Source organism: Pleurodeles waltl, chromosome 7 (assembly GCF_031143425.1).
Source record: "Pleurodeles waltl isolate 20211129_DDA chromosome 7, aPleWal1.hap1.20221129, whole genome shotgun sequence".
In the NCBI taxonomy this organism is placed as follows: domain Eukaryota; kingdom Metazoa; phylum Chordata; class Amphibia; order Caudata; family Salamandridae; genus Pleurodeles; species Pleurodeles waltl.
Window position 1 is genome coordinate 782,202,485 of NC_090446.1, and position 20,064 is coordinate 782,222,548.

Here is a 20,064-nt window from a genome sequence, read left to right on the forward strand (position 1 = left end):
CGACCGAGAAGGACTGCGCCGTCGTCGTGGATCGGGTTGTTCTGTATATGGTACTGTCACCAGCTCGGCTGGATGTGTTGGAGATGGTGTTCTTGGGAAGGATGCTGAGGGGGAATACAACCAAGAGTACTGGGAGTCCGGAGATTGATGAGCCAGAGTCTTGTTAAGGCTTTCTAACCAGATTTATGGCAGAGAGCTGTCTGTGTGATGAGGCCCTCGAGGACGCTACAGAAGACCTACTTGGTATAGTTACGAACGGGTCATGAGGCAGCAATGCCGTCTCAGCAGGCGAAGTTTGTCCTATTGCCGTCTTTGTTCGAATGAGGTGAGCTGGAACAGTTACAAGTTTGTTTTGATGTTACGGGTAAAGGTGAGGAGTGTCAATGCTGAACGACGATATAATGTCGTCGATAGAGACCGTTCAAACCTTGATGCCGAATGTGATAGTCTTGACGTTGAGAGTCTCAACGTTACCTCCCCGACATCAAGTGATGGCCCAACGGGGGAGTGTGTCTCGACGCTGAACGGCACCTTGTCGCCATCAGTGGAGACCTTGATCTTGTTCTTGAGGTCGTCTTCGACATGGAGTGTTTCATAGTCAAAGGGTCGCGGCACGCCCTTAGCGGAGTATCAGTACGCCTTTGCTGGCTCGACGTTGATTGGTGGGCGGCCGCCGGCGGCGATCTATCCCTTGGGGTAGTTGCTTCTTCGACGTCATGTCCTTTGATGTCGTATGTGCCGCCGTTGGAGGAGGTGTGTTCCTTGACGTCGGCTGATGACATTGATGCGACAACAGGAGTGATGGCGTGGACGGAGAACAAACAGGAATCTTCCAACCTGCTGAGGTGGATCTTGCTTGCTGGTTGTCAGAGGAAACTTTTTCTCTGGAGACCTTCATATGAAGAGATGAAGATGACGTTTTCTCCCTTTCAAGGAAGCCATGGAGACAAATTCTTTCTCTGTCTTTCCAAGTTCTTTTTGACAGGTTCTGGCAGTGTTTGCAGGTCTCAGGACAATGGCTTTGTGGCAAGCACACTATGCAGACTGAGTGTGGTTCAGCCTGGGCCTTCTTTTTGCCACAAGCAGGGTATTTTACAAAAAGGGAAGGCATTCCTCAGCCAAAAATCTTACGTTACTCAGGGAATGAGAAAAGACGTCGAGTAAAATAAAGAAGCTGCATTTTTAGAATCTTTTTCTGGTAAAAAAAAAACTCCGAAAAATTAGAGCTTAATGCTCCAGGATCCTAACAGAAGGAACCGGAAAAAAGAACTGACCTAACTGTGAACTCACTGTCACCTCACTCTCACCTCTGAGGCATGGTGAGGTACTGGAGGTCCTCAAGGCCTTAAAGGCACGGTGCCAGTTTTTTTGTTCTGCTATTGGCTAATAATGCTCCTTTATTTTCAATTTCGTTTTTTTCTTTCTACAGTGAATGGTTTATACTTTCTATGCTCTCTTCTATGATTGCAGAAAGGCTTTACCTCTAAATGAAGAGTTTAATTAAAAAAAATAAAAAAACTTCACAAAAAGTAAAGCATTTTTAGCCTGTTTATCAACATAGACTGCATTATTGCTTACACATGTATATAATATATATGTATTAAAAATCTCTACCCTAATATTACTTTTCACATACATTTGATACATATACATGTGTGTTTATATATGCTCCGGGGTCCCCGCACGTGGGTGGGTGGGAATATTCAGTGTTTATGACTATTGATGGGTAAAAGGAAATGCCTCCTTGGCATGGTTACCCCCTAACTTTTTGCCTTTGCTGATGCTAAGTTATGATTTGAAAGTGTGCTGGGACCCTGCTAACCAGGCCCCAGCACCAGTGTTCTTTCCCTAAACTGTACCTTTATCTCCACAATTGGCGCAACCCTGGCACTCAGTTAAGTCAATTGGAACTGTTACCCCTGGTATCAAGCGCCCTGATGCCAAGGAAGGTCTCTAAGGGCTGCAGCGTGTCTTATGCCACCCTAGGGACCCCTCACTCAGCACATGCACACTGCCTCACAGCTTGTGTGTGCTGGTGGGGAGAAAATGACGAAGACGACATGGCACTCCCGTCAGAGTGTCATGCCGACCTCACACTGCCTGTGACATAGGTAAGTCACCTCTCTAGCAGGCCTTACAGCCCTAGGGCAGGGTGCACTATACCACAGGTGAGGGCATATGTGCATGAGCACTATGCCCCTACAGTGTCTAAGCAAAACCTTAGACATTGTAAGTGCAGATTAGCCATAAAGAGTATATGGTCTGGGAGTTTGTCAAACCCAAACTCCAAAGTTCCATAATGGCTACACTGAAATCTCGGAAGTTTGGTATTAAACTTCTCAGCACAATAGATGCACACTGATGCCTTTGTGCAATTTATTGTAACATACACCCAGAGGGCATCTTAGAGATGCCCCCTGAATACCAATCTGACTTCTAGTGTAGGCTGACCAGTCTCTGCCAGCCTGCCACACACCAAACATGTTGCTGGCCACATGGGGAGAGTGCCTTTGTCACTCTGTGGCCAGGAACAAAGCCTGTACTGGGTGGAAGTGCTTCTCACCTCCCCCTGCAGGCACTGTACCAGCTGGCGGTGAGCCTCAAAGGCTCAACCCTTTTGTTACAGCGCCCCAGGGCATCCCAGCTAGTAGAGATGCCAGCCCCTCCGGCCACTGCCCCCACTTTCGGCGGCAAGGCTGGAGGGGATAATGAGAAAAACAAGGAGGAGTCACCCACCAGTCAGGACAGCCCCTAAGGTGTCCTGACCTTAGGTGACCCCTGCCTTTAGGTATCCTCCATCTTGAGTATGGAGGATTCCCCCAATAGGATTAGGGATGTGACCCCCTCCCCACAGGGAGGAGGCCCAAAGAGGGTGTAGCCACCCTCAAGGACAGTAGCCATTGGCTACTGCCCTCCAAGACCTAAACACACCCCTAAATTTAGTATTTAGGGGCACCCCAGATCCAAGGAAATCAGATTCCTGCAACCTGAAGTAATAAGAAGGACTGCTGACCAACAAGCCTGCAGAGAAGGAGGAAGACGACAACTGCTTTGGCCCCAGCCCTACAGGCCTGTCTCCAACTTCGAAAACCTGCACCGGCGACGCATCCAACAGGGACCAGCGACCTCTGAAGCCTCAGAGGACTGCCCTGGACGAAAGGACCAAGAAACTCCAGTGAACAGCGGCCCTGTTCAAAACCAGCTAATTCTTTGCAACAAAGAAGCAACTTTCAAAGACTTCACGTTTCCCGCCGGAAGCGTGAGACTTCACACACTGCACCCGACACCCCCGGCTCGAGATCCAGAGAACAAACGCCTCAGGGAGGACTCCCCAGCGACTGCGAGCCCGTGAGTAACCAGAGACGACCCCCACAGCGACGCCTGCAGAGAGAATCCAGAGGCTCCCCCTGACCGCGACTGCCTGTAACAAGGGACCAGACGCCTGGAACCAACACTGCACCTGCAGCCCCCAGGACCTGAAGGAACCGAACTTCAGGGCAGGAGTGACCCCCAGGCGACCCTCTGCCTAGCCCAGGTGGTGGCTGTCCTGAGAAGCCCCCACTGTGCCTGCCTGCACCACTAGACTGACCGTTGGGTCTACCTGAAACCAGACGCCTGCTTTGCACACTGCACCCGGCCACCCCTGTGCCGCTGAGGGTGTGTTTTGTGTGCCTACCTGTGTCCCCCCCAGTGCTCTACAAAACCCCCCTGGTCTTCCCCCCCGTAGGACACAGGTACTTACCTGCTGGCAGACTGGAACCGGAGCACCTCTGTTCTCCATAGGCGCCTATGTGTTTTGGGCACCTCTTTGACCTCTGCACCTGACCGGCCCTGAGCTACTGGTGTGGTAACATTGGGGTTGCCTTGAACCCCCTACGGTGGGCTGCCTATGCCCCAGGACAGAGACTTGTAAGTGGTTTACTTACTTCCCCCAGGAACTGTTGATTTTTGCATTAAGTGTCCACTTTGAAAATAGCTTATTGCCATTTTGACAAAGCCTGTATATGATATTGCTTTTATTCAAAGTTCCTAAAGTATCTAAGAGAAGTACCTTGCATTTAAAGTGTTTAATGTAAATCCTGAACCTGTGGTTCTTAAAATAAACTAAGAAAATATATTTTTCTATATAAAAACCTATTGGCCTGGAGTAAGTCTTCGAGTGTGTGTTCCTCATTTCTTGCCTGTGTGTGTACAACAAATGCTTAACACTACCCTCTGATAAGCCTACTGCTCGACCACACTAACACAAAAAAAAGCATTAGAATTATCTAATTTTGCCACTATCTTACCTCTAACGGGAACCCTTGGACTCTGTGCACACTATTTCTTACTTTGAAATAGTATATACAGAGCCAACTTCCTACAATGAGGATCCCCTGGAAGAGAACTAATGATGTCATATAATCTCCACTGTTGAGAAGGTGGAGGATATCGGACAAAGTGATCATACGGAAGGATTGTTTGCGCAGGTATTTGCTGAACTGTCTGAGATCTAGGATTGGTCTCCATTCTTCTGAGATCTTATTTATCAGGAAGAACCTAGAGTAAAAACCTAGACCTCTTTGATGAATCTGGACTTCTTCTATGGCCCTTGGACAGCATTTCTGAAGCTCCGGAGAACCAGCAGAGGAGGGAACTGTATTTCTTAGAGATATTGTTTCTTTTAATGTTAGTGCCATCGCTGACGGTGGTATTATCCTCGACGGGGCGCCGACAGTGGTCTCATCAACGGTGGTGTTGTCGCTGGTGCTGTCGTTGACGGTGTCTTCAACTGGGTCGCTTCCACAGACAATGTCCCCGATGTCTTTGTCGACGAGGGTTTCTCCAACACTGTTCTCGTCGACGACTGGGTCATCAACGGTGCAGAGGATCTCACAGACTATTCTGTTGACGGAAGCCTTTTGCTGCAACTCACCACACCAACACGATTGGAGTTTTAACACCGACGTCAATGATGCAATTGTCGTTGACAAGACTGGCAATGGTGACTGTGGTTGTTGTAATTAATACTATTGTAGATATTAATGCTGTTGTCAACTTTAATGTAAATGCTATCTTTTTTGATGTTGAAAGTTCTGAAGAAGGAGAATTTTGGCGAGTCTTCTTTTTGCGACGTGGAGAGGATGGCTGGGAGGAGGCTGACCCAGTGAATGTTTTTGAAGGGTCTTTATGGTGAGTTTTAATGATGTTTTCTGCTCTTCTCAACCCACCCTGGGTCAGATCTAGACTTTTTCTGAGGCTTCGGGTCCATGTCACTCTCCTCACCTGAAGTGCCAGATTTTGACTGCAACCAGATTAAAAGTCTTCCTTCTCTATCGCTCAGCATTTTAGCAGAGAAGGTGTGGCATATTTTGCAGTCTTTTACGTGATGCTTGGGAGACCGGCATTATAAACAATCCGTATGTGGATCAGCCACATGAGCCTTTTCTTGCCACAGGTTTTGCAAGGGCGAAAAAGGATTTTTTTTTTTTTTTGTTTTTGAAGTATAAGACTTTTTTTTTTTTTTTTTTTAGAAAAGCGGTTCTGACAGGAAAAAACTGAGCAGAGCTCAGGGAGACTCCTTTCACACGACGTGCAGTAGAAAATCTAAGGGAAGGAGCCTCTCCTGAGTATTCTAGAGGGTGCTGGCACCTGATTGGTTATAGGTTATATTTGTTTTTTTTCAAAAGAACATGGATAGGCTACATGTTTTAAGTTTGCTAGCTTGTGGTTATTCTTACTTACTGCTTTCTAAGGTACCGTGGAACTCCCCACTTTGACGACTGGGATGATTCAAGCATGTGAATCTATGAAAGATCTAATACTAGATAATTTAGTATTTCTGTTACCATTATAAAGTACCTTTATTTTTGAAACACTGTGGTATTCTTTCATGCGTGTAAGTGCTGTATGAATAAGTGGTATTGCATAAGCTTTGCATGTTTCCTAGATAAGTCTTGGCTGCTCACCCACAGTTACCTCTAGAGAGACCTGGCTTCCTAGACACTGCCTACACCTCACCAATAAGGGATACCTGGAATAAGGTGATAACACCATAGGTGCTCACCACACACCAGGCCTGCTTCCTACACTGTTGTCTCAAGGGGAAGGGCCTGTGTTCTTATTCTGCTTAAAGCAGAAAGAAGCCTGCATTATGAAGTTCAGAGGTGGGATAATTCAATAGAACTTTTGGGTCTCACAGCGCATGATGACAGCAGCGGGCAACCTGTCTGTTTGCTACAAGGGCAAAAGATGGTTTGTCCCACGTGACAAATATAGACTCCATAAGCACATCAAACTGAAGTAATGGCTCCATAGCATAGCAGACTGGCCATGCGATCTCCATAAGAACATTTATCTTATTTTCTCCTTTGTGATGAGCACCTCACTAACCTTTCCAGATTCGGGACACGGTGAAAGAAGTTACTTCCACTGATATGGCAAGGTATGAAGCACACTCGCACTTTAAAGTGCAAGATAATCCCTGGCATTAGTCCCATTAGGAGGGAGCATAAAAGGCCACCTTGCTAGGGGAATCTTTGCCATGAACAATGATCGCAGACCTCAGGCAAAAGGACAGGGTTAGACTTCACCCTTTACTGCAATTGTTTTATCAACTTCTGCACCCATCTTGTAGACAGCTCATGAGAACAGCCTTTGTCTTCTGATTTGGTGCCAGCGGCAAAAACGTTGGCAGGATTGATGCCGGGTGGGGGGGGACGGACACACAATCAGCAAGTCCTACACTAGCTTGCGTCACAGGCTAGGGTCTAGCTGTTGCCGGAGAGGCTATTTGGGGTTGAATGTTGCCAATGGAGGGCTCACCATTGGAAGTCCAGTCAGGGGTCTTAAGTGTTTGATGAGAACACAAGGCACACCTAGGGGAAAAGAAGCATGGCAGCTAAGTGTCACCACAGCTTGAGTATGGCTATAACCTGCACTGGGAACTAGAGGTATGTAAAGGCCGATACTGGGTCTGGTGTTGCAAGTGGGGTGGGAGTGAGACGGCACTGGGGTGATAACCACCAAAGCTGGTTAAGAAGATTGAGTCCGAAAACTATGCTGCTAGTCTATCCTGGGGCAGGATCTGTGCCTGGTATACGTACAAATCCCTCCTACCGTCCTTCCTGTGTATTTTTGTGTTAGCCCTTAACATTTTGATACCTCCAATATCTGCATGTCGAGAGCGAGGTCTGGCATTTAGAATGGATCCTGGAGCAGGTGTGGCGCAGAGCCAAGTAGTTGTCATGGGTCAGTGCCATAAAGTGTTTTGCCTATAGCTTCTTAATGGCCTTGGGAGTGCATGAGTGTCAACATCAGGACAGTGCGCGCTCTACGGGCGACAAAAATGCAAAAACCCAGCCTTTATGCAAGAGCATAATTCACACATTGTGTTTATATGCAGTATGTTAACCTTTTGCATTGCAAAGTTTAACCTTGAAAAACACTATTAATGATGTTTGCAATAACTGTTCATTTTCAAAGTATTCCTGCAGGCTTACTGAGTGTGTTAGGGTGTGGTCCCTTTCTAGGACCTTCTAGAAGCTTTCCCTGCAGCATGACTGGGTGTGGTTTGTGGGCTGGGCCAGGCTCTATATAAGGGAGCCAGCCCAGCTCCACGTGCTCACTATTCAGAGGTCCTGGTGCAGAGCAGCAGCAACTTTCTGAGCTCCTGTTCCGGAGGTCTACCTTGATGTTCCAGGCCTGCCCTGCATTATATTAGTGATCCTTGAGCAGGTCGGTGTATGTGATCATTTGCATTTTCAGAAAAGGTAATCATTATTTCTGGTTTGTGTTTGTGGCATTTCTTGGTCTGTAAGGCGGAAGTCGGGCTGGGCCCCCGACCCTGTTCTCAAAGACTCTCCAGTTTTGGGCCTACTTGTGAAACTTTCAGAGTGCGCGATTCATTGCTCTCATGTAAATCTTGGCATTCAGATCAGCAACAGCTTGCGCGATCATTTCATGGCATTTGCATCTTGTTCAAATCAGCAGTGTGCGCAATTCATTTCTAGCATGTAAAACTTGATATTCAGATCAGCAACAGTGTGCGCAATCATTTCATGGCATTTACATATTCTTGTTCGAATCGGCAATGTGCGTGATTCATTTCCAGCATGTAAAACTTGATGTTCAGATTGGCAACAGTGTGCGCGATCATTTCATGTCAATTAAAACTTTGGTGTGTAGTGTTTGTTGAAGTGCACACATTAATCCCGAGCTTTTGGATTTTCTGTGAAGATGCTAAATTCAAAATGTGATTTTCTTTGTGCATATTAAGTCCCTAGTACAATTCCTATTGTTTTCCAGGGAATGTTTCAGATAGCCTTTTGTCCTCATGTAAAAAAGCAATGTTTGTTCTGAAACATTATTCTAGAAGGTTCTTGTATTTCTAGACAGTATGTGATATTTCATGAAACATTGTATTAACCCATTCTTGATTTTTTCCAGGTACCCAGATTTCTTGAGGTCTAGTTATAGTCACTTCTTAGGTTATCCATGGTTGCAATATGAGAACTCTTAGAACCATAGTCTATTGAAAGTCAATGTGATTATATCTTGATATTGTGTTTAACCTTTTGCTTCCTACAGGTCTCCTTCCCAGCTGTTCCCTACCTAATCCCCTTTTCCCCCACTTGGACTCTCTCAGGCTCTGTGATATTTCTATCTGAGCTTTGGAGCTGTCTAGTGGTGGACATGTTGGGAACATGCGCAGGCCCAGAGGATCTGGTCTCCCTGACAATGAGGACACACAGGTCACAAAACTGAGTCGTTCTTAGGCCTCATGCGCCATAGGCAAGTCTTCTAAGGGGGTCTGAAATGGACATCTGCCCAGGACTGGAGGAGCAGGGCTTCAAACTTGACTTTTTTGATGGATAACACTTGCCTGACACTATCAAAAAAATATATGTATATTTCGAAACATTTCCCAAGGTCAGGTACTCCAGCACAGTGAGGACATAGAATAAAAGTAACTGACGCCAGGTTGCCACATACATGGGTCCAGTTATGGCATGTCTGGGGTGAAACCTGGCATAATGATGCAGCAAAGCACCAACCATACAGAGAGCTGCTTCAATGTTTCAGGATCCAGGCTTTACCTCCAGCAGTTATCATGTGCAGCATCTCTTTTGCATAAGTGAGTGCCATTCACCTAACCCATATCCGTAGCAATGGACACAGAAGGAGATTCTGCCCTTGATCTCAAGGTCAACACCAAGATGGAAGATTCTTCTTTCAAAATCTATTGATACTCTTCCTCTAGGGAAGTTTACTATTTTTTTTTTTGCCATAAACCATTCTATATGAAAGGAAGAAAATTGTGCCCCTTTTAAAACTGCATGTAGGTTAATTTATAGGCATGCCCTGGCTCTGTGGCATAGGTCAAATTTGCCAGCAATTACTCAAACAGTGGCCTCTTAAATTTGCTTGGCTTATATAAATTCTCATCAGTTTAAGCTGGGTTTGTAGCAAAAGGAATGCGCTATCACTGAATATATTTTAATCTGTCAAGATGAAAAATGTTTTCTTTATGTACAAATGATTTTCCATGTGTTTTACTGAACTTGCGTGCTCTGCTACTGAGTGTAGCAAACAATAAAGACCTATACCCACTGCATTTGCAAAAGATAAGGAATATGCAAAAGTCAGGCAACCACAGAATTAAGAATTACAATATACATTATAGAATGTCTCTTACATGTGATTCTAGAAAGACCAACACTACCGCTCTGACTATTTTGAGAAAAATAATTTTCTTTCTTTACATTTTCTATCACAAGACCAATAAATGTGTTTGGTGAAATTCAACGTTCAAATCAATATCTGTGGCACAACAAAACAATTAGCTACGAAATAAAACTTTCGACCATGTCATGTTTTTGTTGGCACATAAAACGATGCAATATGTTTGCTGCCAGAAACGTTTAAAAATACCAGTAAAGGTTTACCTTGACTGTATTCTTGACGCAGTTATATTGGGCTTTTCTTCAGGAGTATGGCGTAGTTCTGATGCAAATCGTCTGTCCGTTATTGCATTCATTTCAGGTGTGAAGTGCATTTCTTGGCTTTTTCCCCCACTGCTTCCTTCACTATTGCAATCTGTACTGTCTAGATTATCCGAGTCACTATTGCCATCATTACATACACCTCCACCTCTAGGCTCTCCATTTATTTTATTTTTATCTGCTCTTTGCTGCGCTAAAGACATGTGCTCATCTTGCAAAATTATTTCAGCATTCTGAGAAGTGTCTTTTGTTTTGTTTTTCTTGTTTTTCCGGTTTGTACTAGGTGTTGTTATAACATTTGCCCTCTTTTTTCCAAAGACACTTGTAAAGGTGGCTGAAGTTGCAGAAATGCCAATCGTGGTTGTAGTTGTAGCAGACGGAGGCTCTATAGGAACGTCCTCCTCCACTAAACGGGAAAAAAATTTAAAAGACCAGATTTTGTAACAAAGTTAATAACATTAATACAGCACATTTCAAGGCATGAACTAGTTCACTTAACTTGCTAAATCTGAATTAATTTTTTGTTTGCTCATGGAGAATAATTATTTAGCTGAACACAAAAGGTCTAGTTTTAACAGAAGTAGTAAACCCAGAGGATGGGATTGATACTGTAATACATTTAAACAACAGAAGGAGAGAATGGTTATGCAAATAAGTAAAGCTTAACAATAACACTCATATGTGCACTAGGACATAGTTTTCCCACCCATTATAAAACCAGATGCACATCACAACATGCCTGGATGTGGAAAATCACGTTGAGCTTAAGGCTGCTCCATTGGACTCCGAGAGGAGAGACACATGCATTGCACTGTCAATGAAAGTGATAAGTGTGCATCATGAAGACACTGCATGCACCAATGATATCACTAGTTCCATAATTCTCCATAAAGGTAAAAAGAGATTGATCAAGCAAAGAAACATGAAATGAATTATTTACTTGTAAATACTGTTCTCGAGTATTGGTATCTTTCAAAGATAGACATGCTTGAATCATTCTTTGCTGAAGTGGGAGTCCCTCAGTACCATAAATAAACCAGTATGCATCATTGTTCATTGCCTTCATGGCCTATGGTAGTCACTTTAATGACCTAGGTCCTTTTTTTTTTTTTTAAAAGGACCAAATGAACTATAAAAAAATCAGATGAAAGCATTCTGTAGAATACTCTCTCTCAAGATAGGCTGAACTCTTCAAATGTTCAAGCACAAGTGAGAAGAACATAATCTTGACCTAAAAGGGGAGCCTCTCAGGGCAGGAGGCTGGGTCGCATGAGACTATGAAAGATACCAATACTGGAGTACTGTAGTTACAGTTAATTAACTCATTTTCTTCTCCAGTATTGGATCTTTCATGTATTCACATGCTTGAATCAGAATAGAAAGCAGTTGTAGTACGTAAACATTGCAGTAATCTTAGTACTCTTTGAGGACAGCAGGTAACAACTTGAATACATATCTAAATATTTAAATTAGAACTACTCTAATATGAATAAACAATCATGCAGTATACAACATTATAAGAATCTATACATAAATATCAATAAATAACTCAATGAACAGAGGCTAACCTTATTTGAACAGATGACGTAACACTGCCTAGCCTATGGTTGCATCACTGCGGTGTGCTGACTTAAGGCAGTAGTGCTACATGAATGTGTGATTGCTCTTCCACGTCGCAGCACAGCATAACTTTTCCAATGGAAAGCCTTCTAATAGAGCAGCCGAAGTGGACACTGCCCTTGTTGAAAGCGCCCTTGCCTGTAAGTGGTTTGCCAGCTTCTGAATGGGAAAACTGGATGGCAGCAGAAATCCATCTTGCAACAGCTGCTTTTGTAATTGAAGCACCCTGTTGGGATTGACCTTACAACACTAAAGTTGAGCAGTTTTCCACATTTGTTTAGTACGATGTAAACAGAATTTAAGATATTAGGCTCTTGCGTTGTAAAAGCCTGTATTTCACAGACTCTTCTAGACGACGTAAGTGACAACCGTATTGCGACCTTCCACAAAAAAAAAAGCTGTAGGACTGCTTTGTTGATGAGTTCAAATGGGGGCTTCATAAGCGAAGAGAGAACTATTGTTGAGATGCCATTCCAGAGGAGGAGCTTGTTCTTATTGAACAGAGGGAGAGACCGTCTGAGGACTTCTGAACCATGAGATTGCTACAAGGTGAACATTGACAGACGCATACACTAATCCTGATCTAGTGAGTGAGAAAGCAGAATCTACTCAGGTGATGCTTCCAACGGATGTAGGTTAGATTGACACCATGAACAGAATCACGTCTATTTGAACCTGTACCTTTTGTTTGTGGATTCAACTATTGCTTTTGGATAGGACTTCCTTACAGTCCTGAGGAATGTCTAGATCTTTGAACTCATAGAAATCAGGAGCCATGCACACAACTGGAGAGAGGCTGGTTCCACAAGTAGGGTCTGGCCTTGGGTGTTGGTCAGTAGTGCCCCCATTGAAGGGAGGTGAATGTGATTGGATTCAGAAAGCAGCAGGAGCTCTGAAACCAGTGTTGCCTGGGCCACCTGGGAGCAATCAGGATGAGGCGAGAGTGTTCCCTTTTCACTTTATTGAGACCCTTTGGTATTAGAGGGAAGTGGGGAAAAGCATATGCATAAATCCCAGACCATCCGATCAAAAAAGGCATAACCCAACGACCCTCGGAGTGGGTACCGACTGGCATAGGATTTCATTTGGAGTTCTTGTCTGTTGTGAAGAGATTCAATGCTGGTTTGCCCCAACATAAGAATATCTTGTTCAGCTCAGTTTGATCCAGTTCCCACTTGTTGCAACTGTTTTTGGTTCTGCTGAGTGTGTCTAAGGTGTTGGTTACTGCAAACACATGCTCGTGTTTCAGAGATATGTGAGTTGTGAGCCAATTCCACAGATCCTGAGCATCTAAGGAGAGTATTAATGACTATGCACCCACTTGCCTATTGACACAGTGCATGGTGGTCTTATTTTCCGTACAAACCAGCACCAAAGAACCTGCTATCCTTGGAAGAAAGGCTTGCTGGGTGAGAAAGATGGCTTTCAGCTCTAGTCTGTTGATATGCATTGTCTTGTGAAGCATAGACCACTTTCCTTGCATCTACAGGTCCTGCAGGTGGCCACCTCAGCCTTGCAGAGAGGCATCTGTCGTTATGAAAAAATAGGGTATCTGAGGCAAGAATGTGAGAGCATTAGACAGGTGAGAGGTGTCCGACCACCATGCCAGCCCTTCCCCCATTCTTGTAGTAATGGTTATGATGTACGCAAAGGATCCTTCTGTTTGGATCCATTGTTTTTTTAACTCCTGTTGTAATGGTCTAGTTTTCAAGCGTGCAAGAGGTACTAGATTGAATGCGATGGTTATCATGCCCAGCAGTGACCTGTAGAGGCACAGTGAAGCAGAAGTTCTTTTTGAGAGTTTGACTGCCAGGTTTCTTAGCCTTTGTTGTCTGTCATGAGAAAGATAAGCCTTGGAACATTATGCTTTACCTTGGAATAACTGTTTTGTGAAAATTGACAATGAGACCCAGGTGCGTAATAATGTGAGACAATCTTTTGAGGTTCTAGATGCTTGCAACATTGTTGGAGCATTTAGCAGCCAATTGTCCAAGTAGGTAAAAACCTGGTGGCCTTGGTTTCTGAGAGTGACTGCTACTGGGCCAGGCACTTGGAAAAGATGTGAAGTGCTGACTTAAAGCTGAAAGGAAAGACTGAAATGGAAATGGGGCCAGGTTACGGTGAAGTAATGAAAATGTCACTTACCCAGTGTACATCTGTTCGTGGCATCAGTCGCTGTAGATTCGCATGTTTTGCATAGCTCGCCATCTGGTGTTGGGTCGGAGTGTTACAAGTTGTTTTTCTTCGAAGAAGTCTTTCGAGTCACGGGACCGAGTGACTCCTCCTTTTGTCTCCATTGCGCATGGGCGTCGACTCCATCTTCGATTGTTTTTCCCCGCAGAGGGTGAGGTAGGAGTTGTATTGTAGTAATAGTGGCCATGCAATGGAGTGACTAAGTATGTACCTATTTAAGGTTAAAATAATATATATACAAATAGTTGAAGGTACCTTCCGAACTGCTACAGGCTCCCAGGGAGGCGGGTGGGCACATGCGAATCTACAGCGACTGATGCCACGAACAGATGTACACTGGGTAAGTGACATTTTCAGTTCGATGGCATCTGTCGCTGTAGATACGCATGTTTTGCATAGACTAGTAAGCAGTTATCTCCCCAAAGCGGTGGCTCAGCCTGTAGGAGTGGGAGTAGTGTGAAACAATGTTCTTAATACGGCTTGACCTACTGTGGCTTGTTGTGCCGATAACACGTCTACACAGTAGTGCTTGGTGAATGTGTGAGGCGTAGACCATGTGGCTGCCTTACATATTTCTTGCATTGGTATGTTTCCTAGAAAGGCCATGGTAGCACCTTTCTTTCTGGTTGAGTGTGCCCTTGGTGTAATGGGCAGTTGTCGTTTAGCTTTAAGGTAGCAGATTTGGATGCATTTAACTATCCATCTGTCTATACCTTGCTTTGATATTGGGTTTCCTGCATGAGGTTTTTGGAATGCAATAAATAGCGGTTTAGTTTTCCTGATGCTCTTCGTTCTGTCAATGTAATACATCAATGCTCTTTTGACATCTAATGTATGTAGTGCCCTTTCAGCTACGGTATCTGGCTGTGGAAAGAACACTGGAAGTTCCACTGTTTGATTTAGATGGAACGGTGAAATAACCTTTGGCAAAAATTTAGGATTGGTCCTTAGGACGACCTTATTCTTGTGTAGTTGTATAAAAGGTTCCTGTATTGTAAACGCCTGAATCTCGCTTACTCGTCTTAGGGAAGTAATGGCGATGAGAAATGCCACCTTCCAGGTTAGGAACTGTATGTCGCAGGAGTGCATGGGTTCAAAAGGTGGACCCATAAGTCTAGTTAGGACAACATTTAGGTTCCATGAAGGAACAGGTGTGTTCTTGGTGGTATAATTCTTCTAAGGCCCTCCATGAATGCTTTAATGACTGGTATCTTATATAGGGAAGTTGAATAGGTAGTCTGCAGGTATGCAGATATTGCTGCAAGGTGTATTTTAATGGAAGAGAAAGCCAGGTTAGATTTTTGTAAGTGAAGCAAGTAACCCACTACATGTTCTGGAGTTGTGTGTAATGGTTGTATTTGATTAATATGGCAGTAGCAAACAAACCTCTTCCATTTACTTGCATAGCAGTGCCTGGTGGATGGCCTTCTGGCTTGTTTTATGACTTCCATACATTCTTGTGTAAGTTGTAAGTGCCCGAATTCTAGGATTTCAGGAGCCAGATTGCTAGATTCAGCGATGCTGGATCTGGGTGTCTGATCTTTTGGTTGTGCTGTGTCAACAGATCTGGCCTGTTGGGCAATTTGATGCAGGGTACTACTGATAGGTCTAGCAGCGTTGTGTACCAGGGTTGCCTTGCCCAAGTTGGTGCTATCAATATGAGTTTGAGTTTGTTTTGACTGAGTTTGTTTACCAGGTAAGGAAGGAGAGGGAGAGGAGGAAAAGCGTAAGCAAATATCCCTGACCAGTTCATCCATAGGGCATTGCCTTGGGACTGTTTGTGTGGGTATCTGGATGCAAAGTTTTGGCATTTTGCGTTCTCCCTTGTCGCAAACAAGTCTATCTGAGGTGTTCCCCAGAGTTTGAAATAAGTGTTCAGAATTTGGGGGTGAATTTCCCATTCGTGGACCTGTTGGTGATCTAGAGAGAGATTGTCTGCGAGTTGATTTTGGATCCCTGGTATAAATTGTGCTATTAGGCGAATTTGGTTGTGAATTGCCCAACGCCAAATCTTTTGTGCTAACAGGCTTAACTGCGTGGAGTGCGTCCCCCCTTGCTTGTTTAGATAATACATTGTTGTCATGTTGTCTGTTTTGACGAGAATGTATTTGTGAACTATTATTGGTTGGAAAGCTTTTAGTGCTTGAAAAACTGCTAGAAGTTCTAGGTGATTTATATGCAGTTTTGTTTGATGTACGTTCCATTGTCCTTGTATGCTGTGTTGATCGAGGTGTGCTCCCCACCCTGTCATGGAAGCATCTGTTGTTATTACGTATTGTGGCACTGGGTCTTGGAAAGGCCGCCCTTTGTTTAAATTTATGTTGTTCCACCACAGAAGCGAGAGGTAAGTTTGGCGGTCTATTAACACCAGATCTAGAAGGTGACCCTGTGCTTGTGACCATTGTGATGCTAGGCACTGTTGTAAGGGCCTCATGTGCAGTCTTGCGTTTGGGACAATGGCTATGCATGAAGACATCATGCCTAGGAGTTGTAGTACCATCTTTGCGTGTATCTTTTGTGTTGGATACATGCATTGTATGATGGTGTTGAAATTTCGAATTCTTTGTGGACTTGGAGTGGCTACTCCTTTTGATGTGTCTATTATGGCTCCCAGGTATTGTTGTACCTTGCGCGGCAGAATTTTGGATTTTGTGAAATTGACGGTGAACCCTAGTTTGAAGAGGGTTTGTATGATATGATTTGTGTGATTTGAGCACTGTATTAACGAATGGGCCTTGATTAGCCAGTCGTCTAGATATGGGAACACATGTATTTGCTGCCTTCTTATGTGTGCAGCGACTACCGCTAGACATTTGGTAAAGACTCTTGGTGCGGTTGTTAATCCGAAAGGCAGTACCTTGAATTGGTAATGTATTCCCTTGAATACAAACCTTAGGTATTTCCTGTGCGATGGGTGTATTGGTATATGGAAATAAGCATCCTTGAGGTCTAAAGTTGCCATGTAGTCGTGTAGTTTTAGCAATGGCAATACTTCTTGTAGTGTGACCATGTGAAAGTGGTCTGATTTGATGAAAGTGTTCACTACTCTGAGGTCTAGGATTGGTCTCAGCGTTTTGTCCTTCTTTGGTATCAGAAAGTACAGTGAGTAAACTCCTGTGTTTATTTGTGTGTTTGGCACTAATTCGATTGCATTCTTTTGCAATAGTGCCTGCACTTCTATCTCCAGGAGATTGGAATGGTGTGTTGTTAAATTTTGTGCTTTTGGTGGTATGTTTGGAGGGAATTGTAGAAATTCTATGCAATAACCATGTTGGATAATTGCTAGAACCCAAGTGTCTGTAGTGATTTCCTCCCATGCTTTGTAATAATGACTTATTCTTCCCCCCACTGGTGTTGTGTGGAGGGGGTGAGTGACATGTGAGTCACTGTTTAGTAGTAGGGGTTTTGGGGCTCTGAAATCTTCCTCTATTTCTAGGGAATTGCCCTCCTCTATATTGTCCCCGAAAACCTCCTCTATACAGTCCCTGGTAACTGGACGGTGTTGCTTGTGAGGTGCTGGCTTGTGTGCTCTGACCCCGAAACCCCCCTCGAAAGGGTGTTTTACGGAATGTGCTGTAATTCCCTCTGCTCTGCGGGGAGTAGAGTGCGCCCATGGCTTTGGCAGTGTCCGTATCTTTTTTGAGTTTCTCAATCGCTGTGTCCACTTCTGGACCGAACAGTTCTTTTTCATTAAAAGGCATATTGAGAACTGCTTGTTGAATCTCTGGTTTAAATCCAGACGTTCGGAGCCATGCATGCCTTCTGATAGTTATAGATGTATTAATTGTCCGTGCAGCCGTATCTGCAGCGTCCATGGAGGAGCGGATCTGGTTGTTGGAAATGGTCTGTCCCTCCTCAACCACTTGTTTTGCCCTATTTTGTAAGTCCTTGGGCAGATGTTCAATGAGATGTTGCATCTCGTCCCAGTGGGCTCTGTCATAGCGCGCAAGTAGTGCCTGGGAGTTCGCGATGCGCCACTGGTTTGCAGCTTGTGCTGCGACTCTTTTACCAGCTGCATCGAACTTGCGGCTTTCTTTATCTGGGGGTGGTGCATCTCCAGATGTGTGAGAGTTGGCCCTTTTTCTAGCTGCTCCTACAACGACAGAGTCTGGTGGCAGCTGTGTAGTGATGAAAACCGGGTCTGTAGGAGGCGCCTTATACTTTTTTTCCACCCTTGGTGTGATTGCCCTACTTTTGACCGGCTCCTTAAAGATTTCTTTCGCGTGCCGGAGCATACCAGGGAGCATAGGCAGGCTTTGGTATGAGCTGTGGGTTGAGGAGAGTGTGTTGAATAAAAAATCATCCTCGACCTGTTCTGAGTGGAGGCTTACGTTGTGAAATTGTGCTGCTCTAGCCACCACTTGAGAATACGCGGTGCTGTCTTCTGGTGGAGATGGCTTCGTAGGGTATGCCTCCGGACTGTTATCTGACACTGGGGCGTCGTATAGGTCCCATGCGTCTTGATCTTGGTCAACCTGGCTTATGGTGGTGTGAGCTGGGGAGTGTGATGGAGTTCGTGCTGGTGAGACGTTAATCACGGGCGGAGGAGAGGGTGGTGGGGTAACTCTTTTCACCACTTTTGGTTGTGGTGTCTGTTCAGTTTGGAACTCCAACCTTCTCTTTCTCCTAATGGGGGGAAGGGTGCTTATTTTTCCTGTCCCCTGCTGTATGAAGATACGCTTTTGCGTATGGTCCACATCAGTTGATTGTAGCTCTTCCTCAAACCTATGCTTTTGCATTTGGGAGGTTAGCGAGTGCTCTTCTGTATAAGAGCCTGAAGCTGGGTCGCTTGCAGTTTGTTTCGGCACCGAAACCCTGTCTGCGTGTTTTTTCGGCTCCGAGGTGACTTTTTTCTTTTTCGGGGCCGAAACCTCTCGGCGTCGATCTTCTTCGGTGCTGCTGTCTCGGCGTCGAGCCGTGTCCACACCGGCATCTCGGTGTCGAGGCTTGTCTCCAGCACTTTCTCGGTCCCGAGAAGGCTGCGTGCCGGTGTCTCGACCGGAGTCGGACGATCTCGGCACTGTTTGGGCCTTTTTCGGTGCCGACGGTCGGTCACCGAATTTATGGATGGAGCCATGGCCTGATGGCAGTGGCGTCCCCTGGGCCTTGTAAATCTTCCTCTGTGTGGTTTTCGACGTCTTACTCACGGTTTGTGTATCGTCGAATCCTTCGGAGTCCGATTCTTGGATCGAGAAGGTACCTTCCTCTTCCTGCTCCTCGAACTCTCGGTGGGCTGTCGGCGCGGACGCCATCTGAAGTCTTCTGGCTCGACGGTCTCGGAGTGTCTTTCGGGACCGGAACGCACGACAGGCCTCGCAGGTGTCTTCACTGTGCTCAGGTGACAGGCACAGGTTACAGACCAAGTGTTGGTCTGTGTAGGGGTATTTATTGTGGCATTTGGGGCAGAAACGGAACGAGGTCCGTTCCATCGGCGTTCTTCAGCACGCGGTCGGGCCGACCAGGCCCCGACGGGGGATCGAAAAACTACCCCGAAGGGCACCGGAGCTCTTCGATCTTCGATGCGGTGTTGAATTTAAGTACGCCGATCCCGAACGCAACAATACCGACGAAAATCTTCCGAAATTAGCTAATTTTCCGTTCTGAAACTCGGAGCGACAGGAACACGTCCGAACCCGATGGCGGAAAAAAAACAATCGAAGATGGAGTCGACGCCCATGCGCAATGGAGACAAAAGGAGGAGTCACTCGGTCCCGTGACTCAAAACACTTCTTCGAAGAAAAACAACTTGTAACACTCCGGCCCAACACCAGATGGCGAGCTATTGCAAAACATGCGTATCTACAGCGACAGATGCCATCGAACATATATTTTTCTATATAAAAACCTATTGGCCTGGAGTTAGTCTTCAAGTGTGTGTTCCTCATTTATGGCCTGTGTGCATACAACAAATGCTTAACACTACTCTCTGATAAGCCTACTGCTCGACCACACTACCACAAAATGAGCATTAGAATTATCTAATTTGCCACTATCTTACCTCTAGGGGGAACCCTTGGACTCTGTTCACACTATTTCTTACTTTGAAATAGTATATACAGAGCCAACTTCATACAATTGTGCAAGACCCAGACAAGACTGGAAGAACCCAAAGGTGGATCCTGACAGAAGAGGCAGTCATGATGCAGTCGGACCGTGGTGTTGGAAAACCACCAACAATCCTTGGCAAACGCAAGAGTCAGAGAAGAAGGTTTGGCAGGGCTGAAGAGAACCAGCAAGGCCCAGGGGACTAGACCCAAGGAAGGGAGTC

The 20,064-nt window shown here is 45.1% G+C and overlaps 1 protein-coding gene across 3 annotated transcripts in view; it reads right to left on the reverse strand.

Annotated features, from left to right (window-relative positions):
- The window catches only part of ANKHD1 (ankyrin repeat and KH domain containing 1), an 896,896-nt gene that overhangs the window by 339,242 nt on the left and 537,590 nt on the right, over positions 1 to 20,064 (reverse strand). For all 3 annotated transcript variants that reach the window (XM_069199295.1, XM_069199294.1, XM_069199296.1), the window contains exon 26: positions 9,927 to 10,389. In XM_069199295.1, the coding sequence (XP_069055396.1) occupies positions 9,927 to 10,389 (463 nt within the window). The remainder of the gene's footprint in view (positions 1 to 9,926; positions 10,390 to 20,064) is intronic.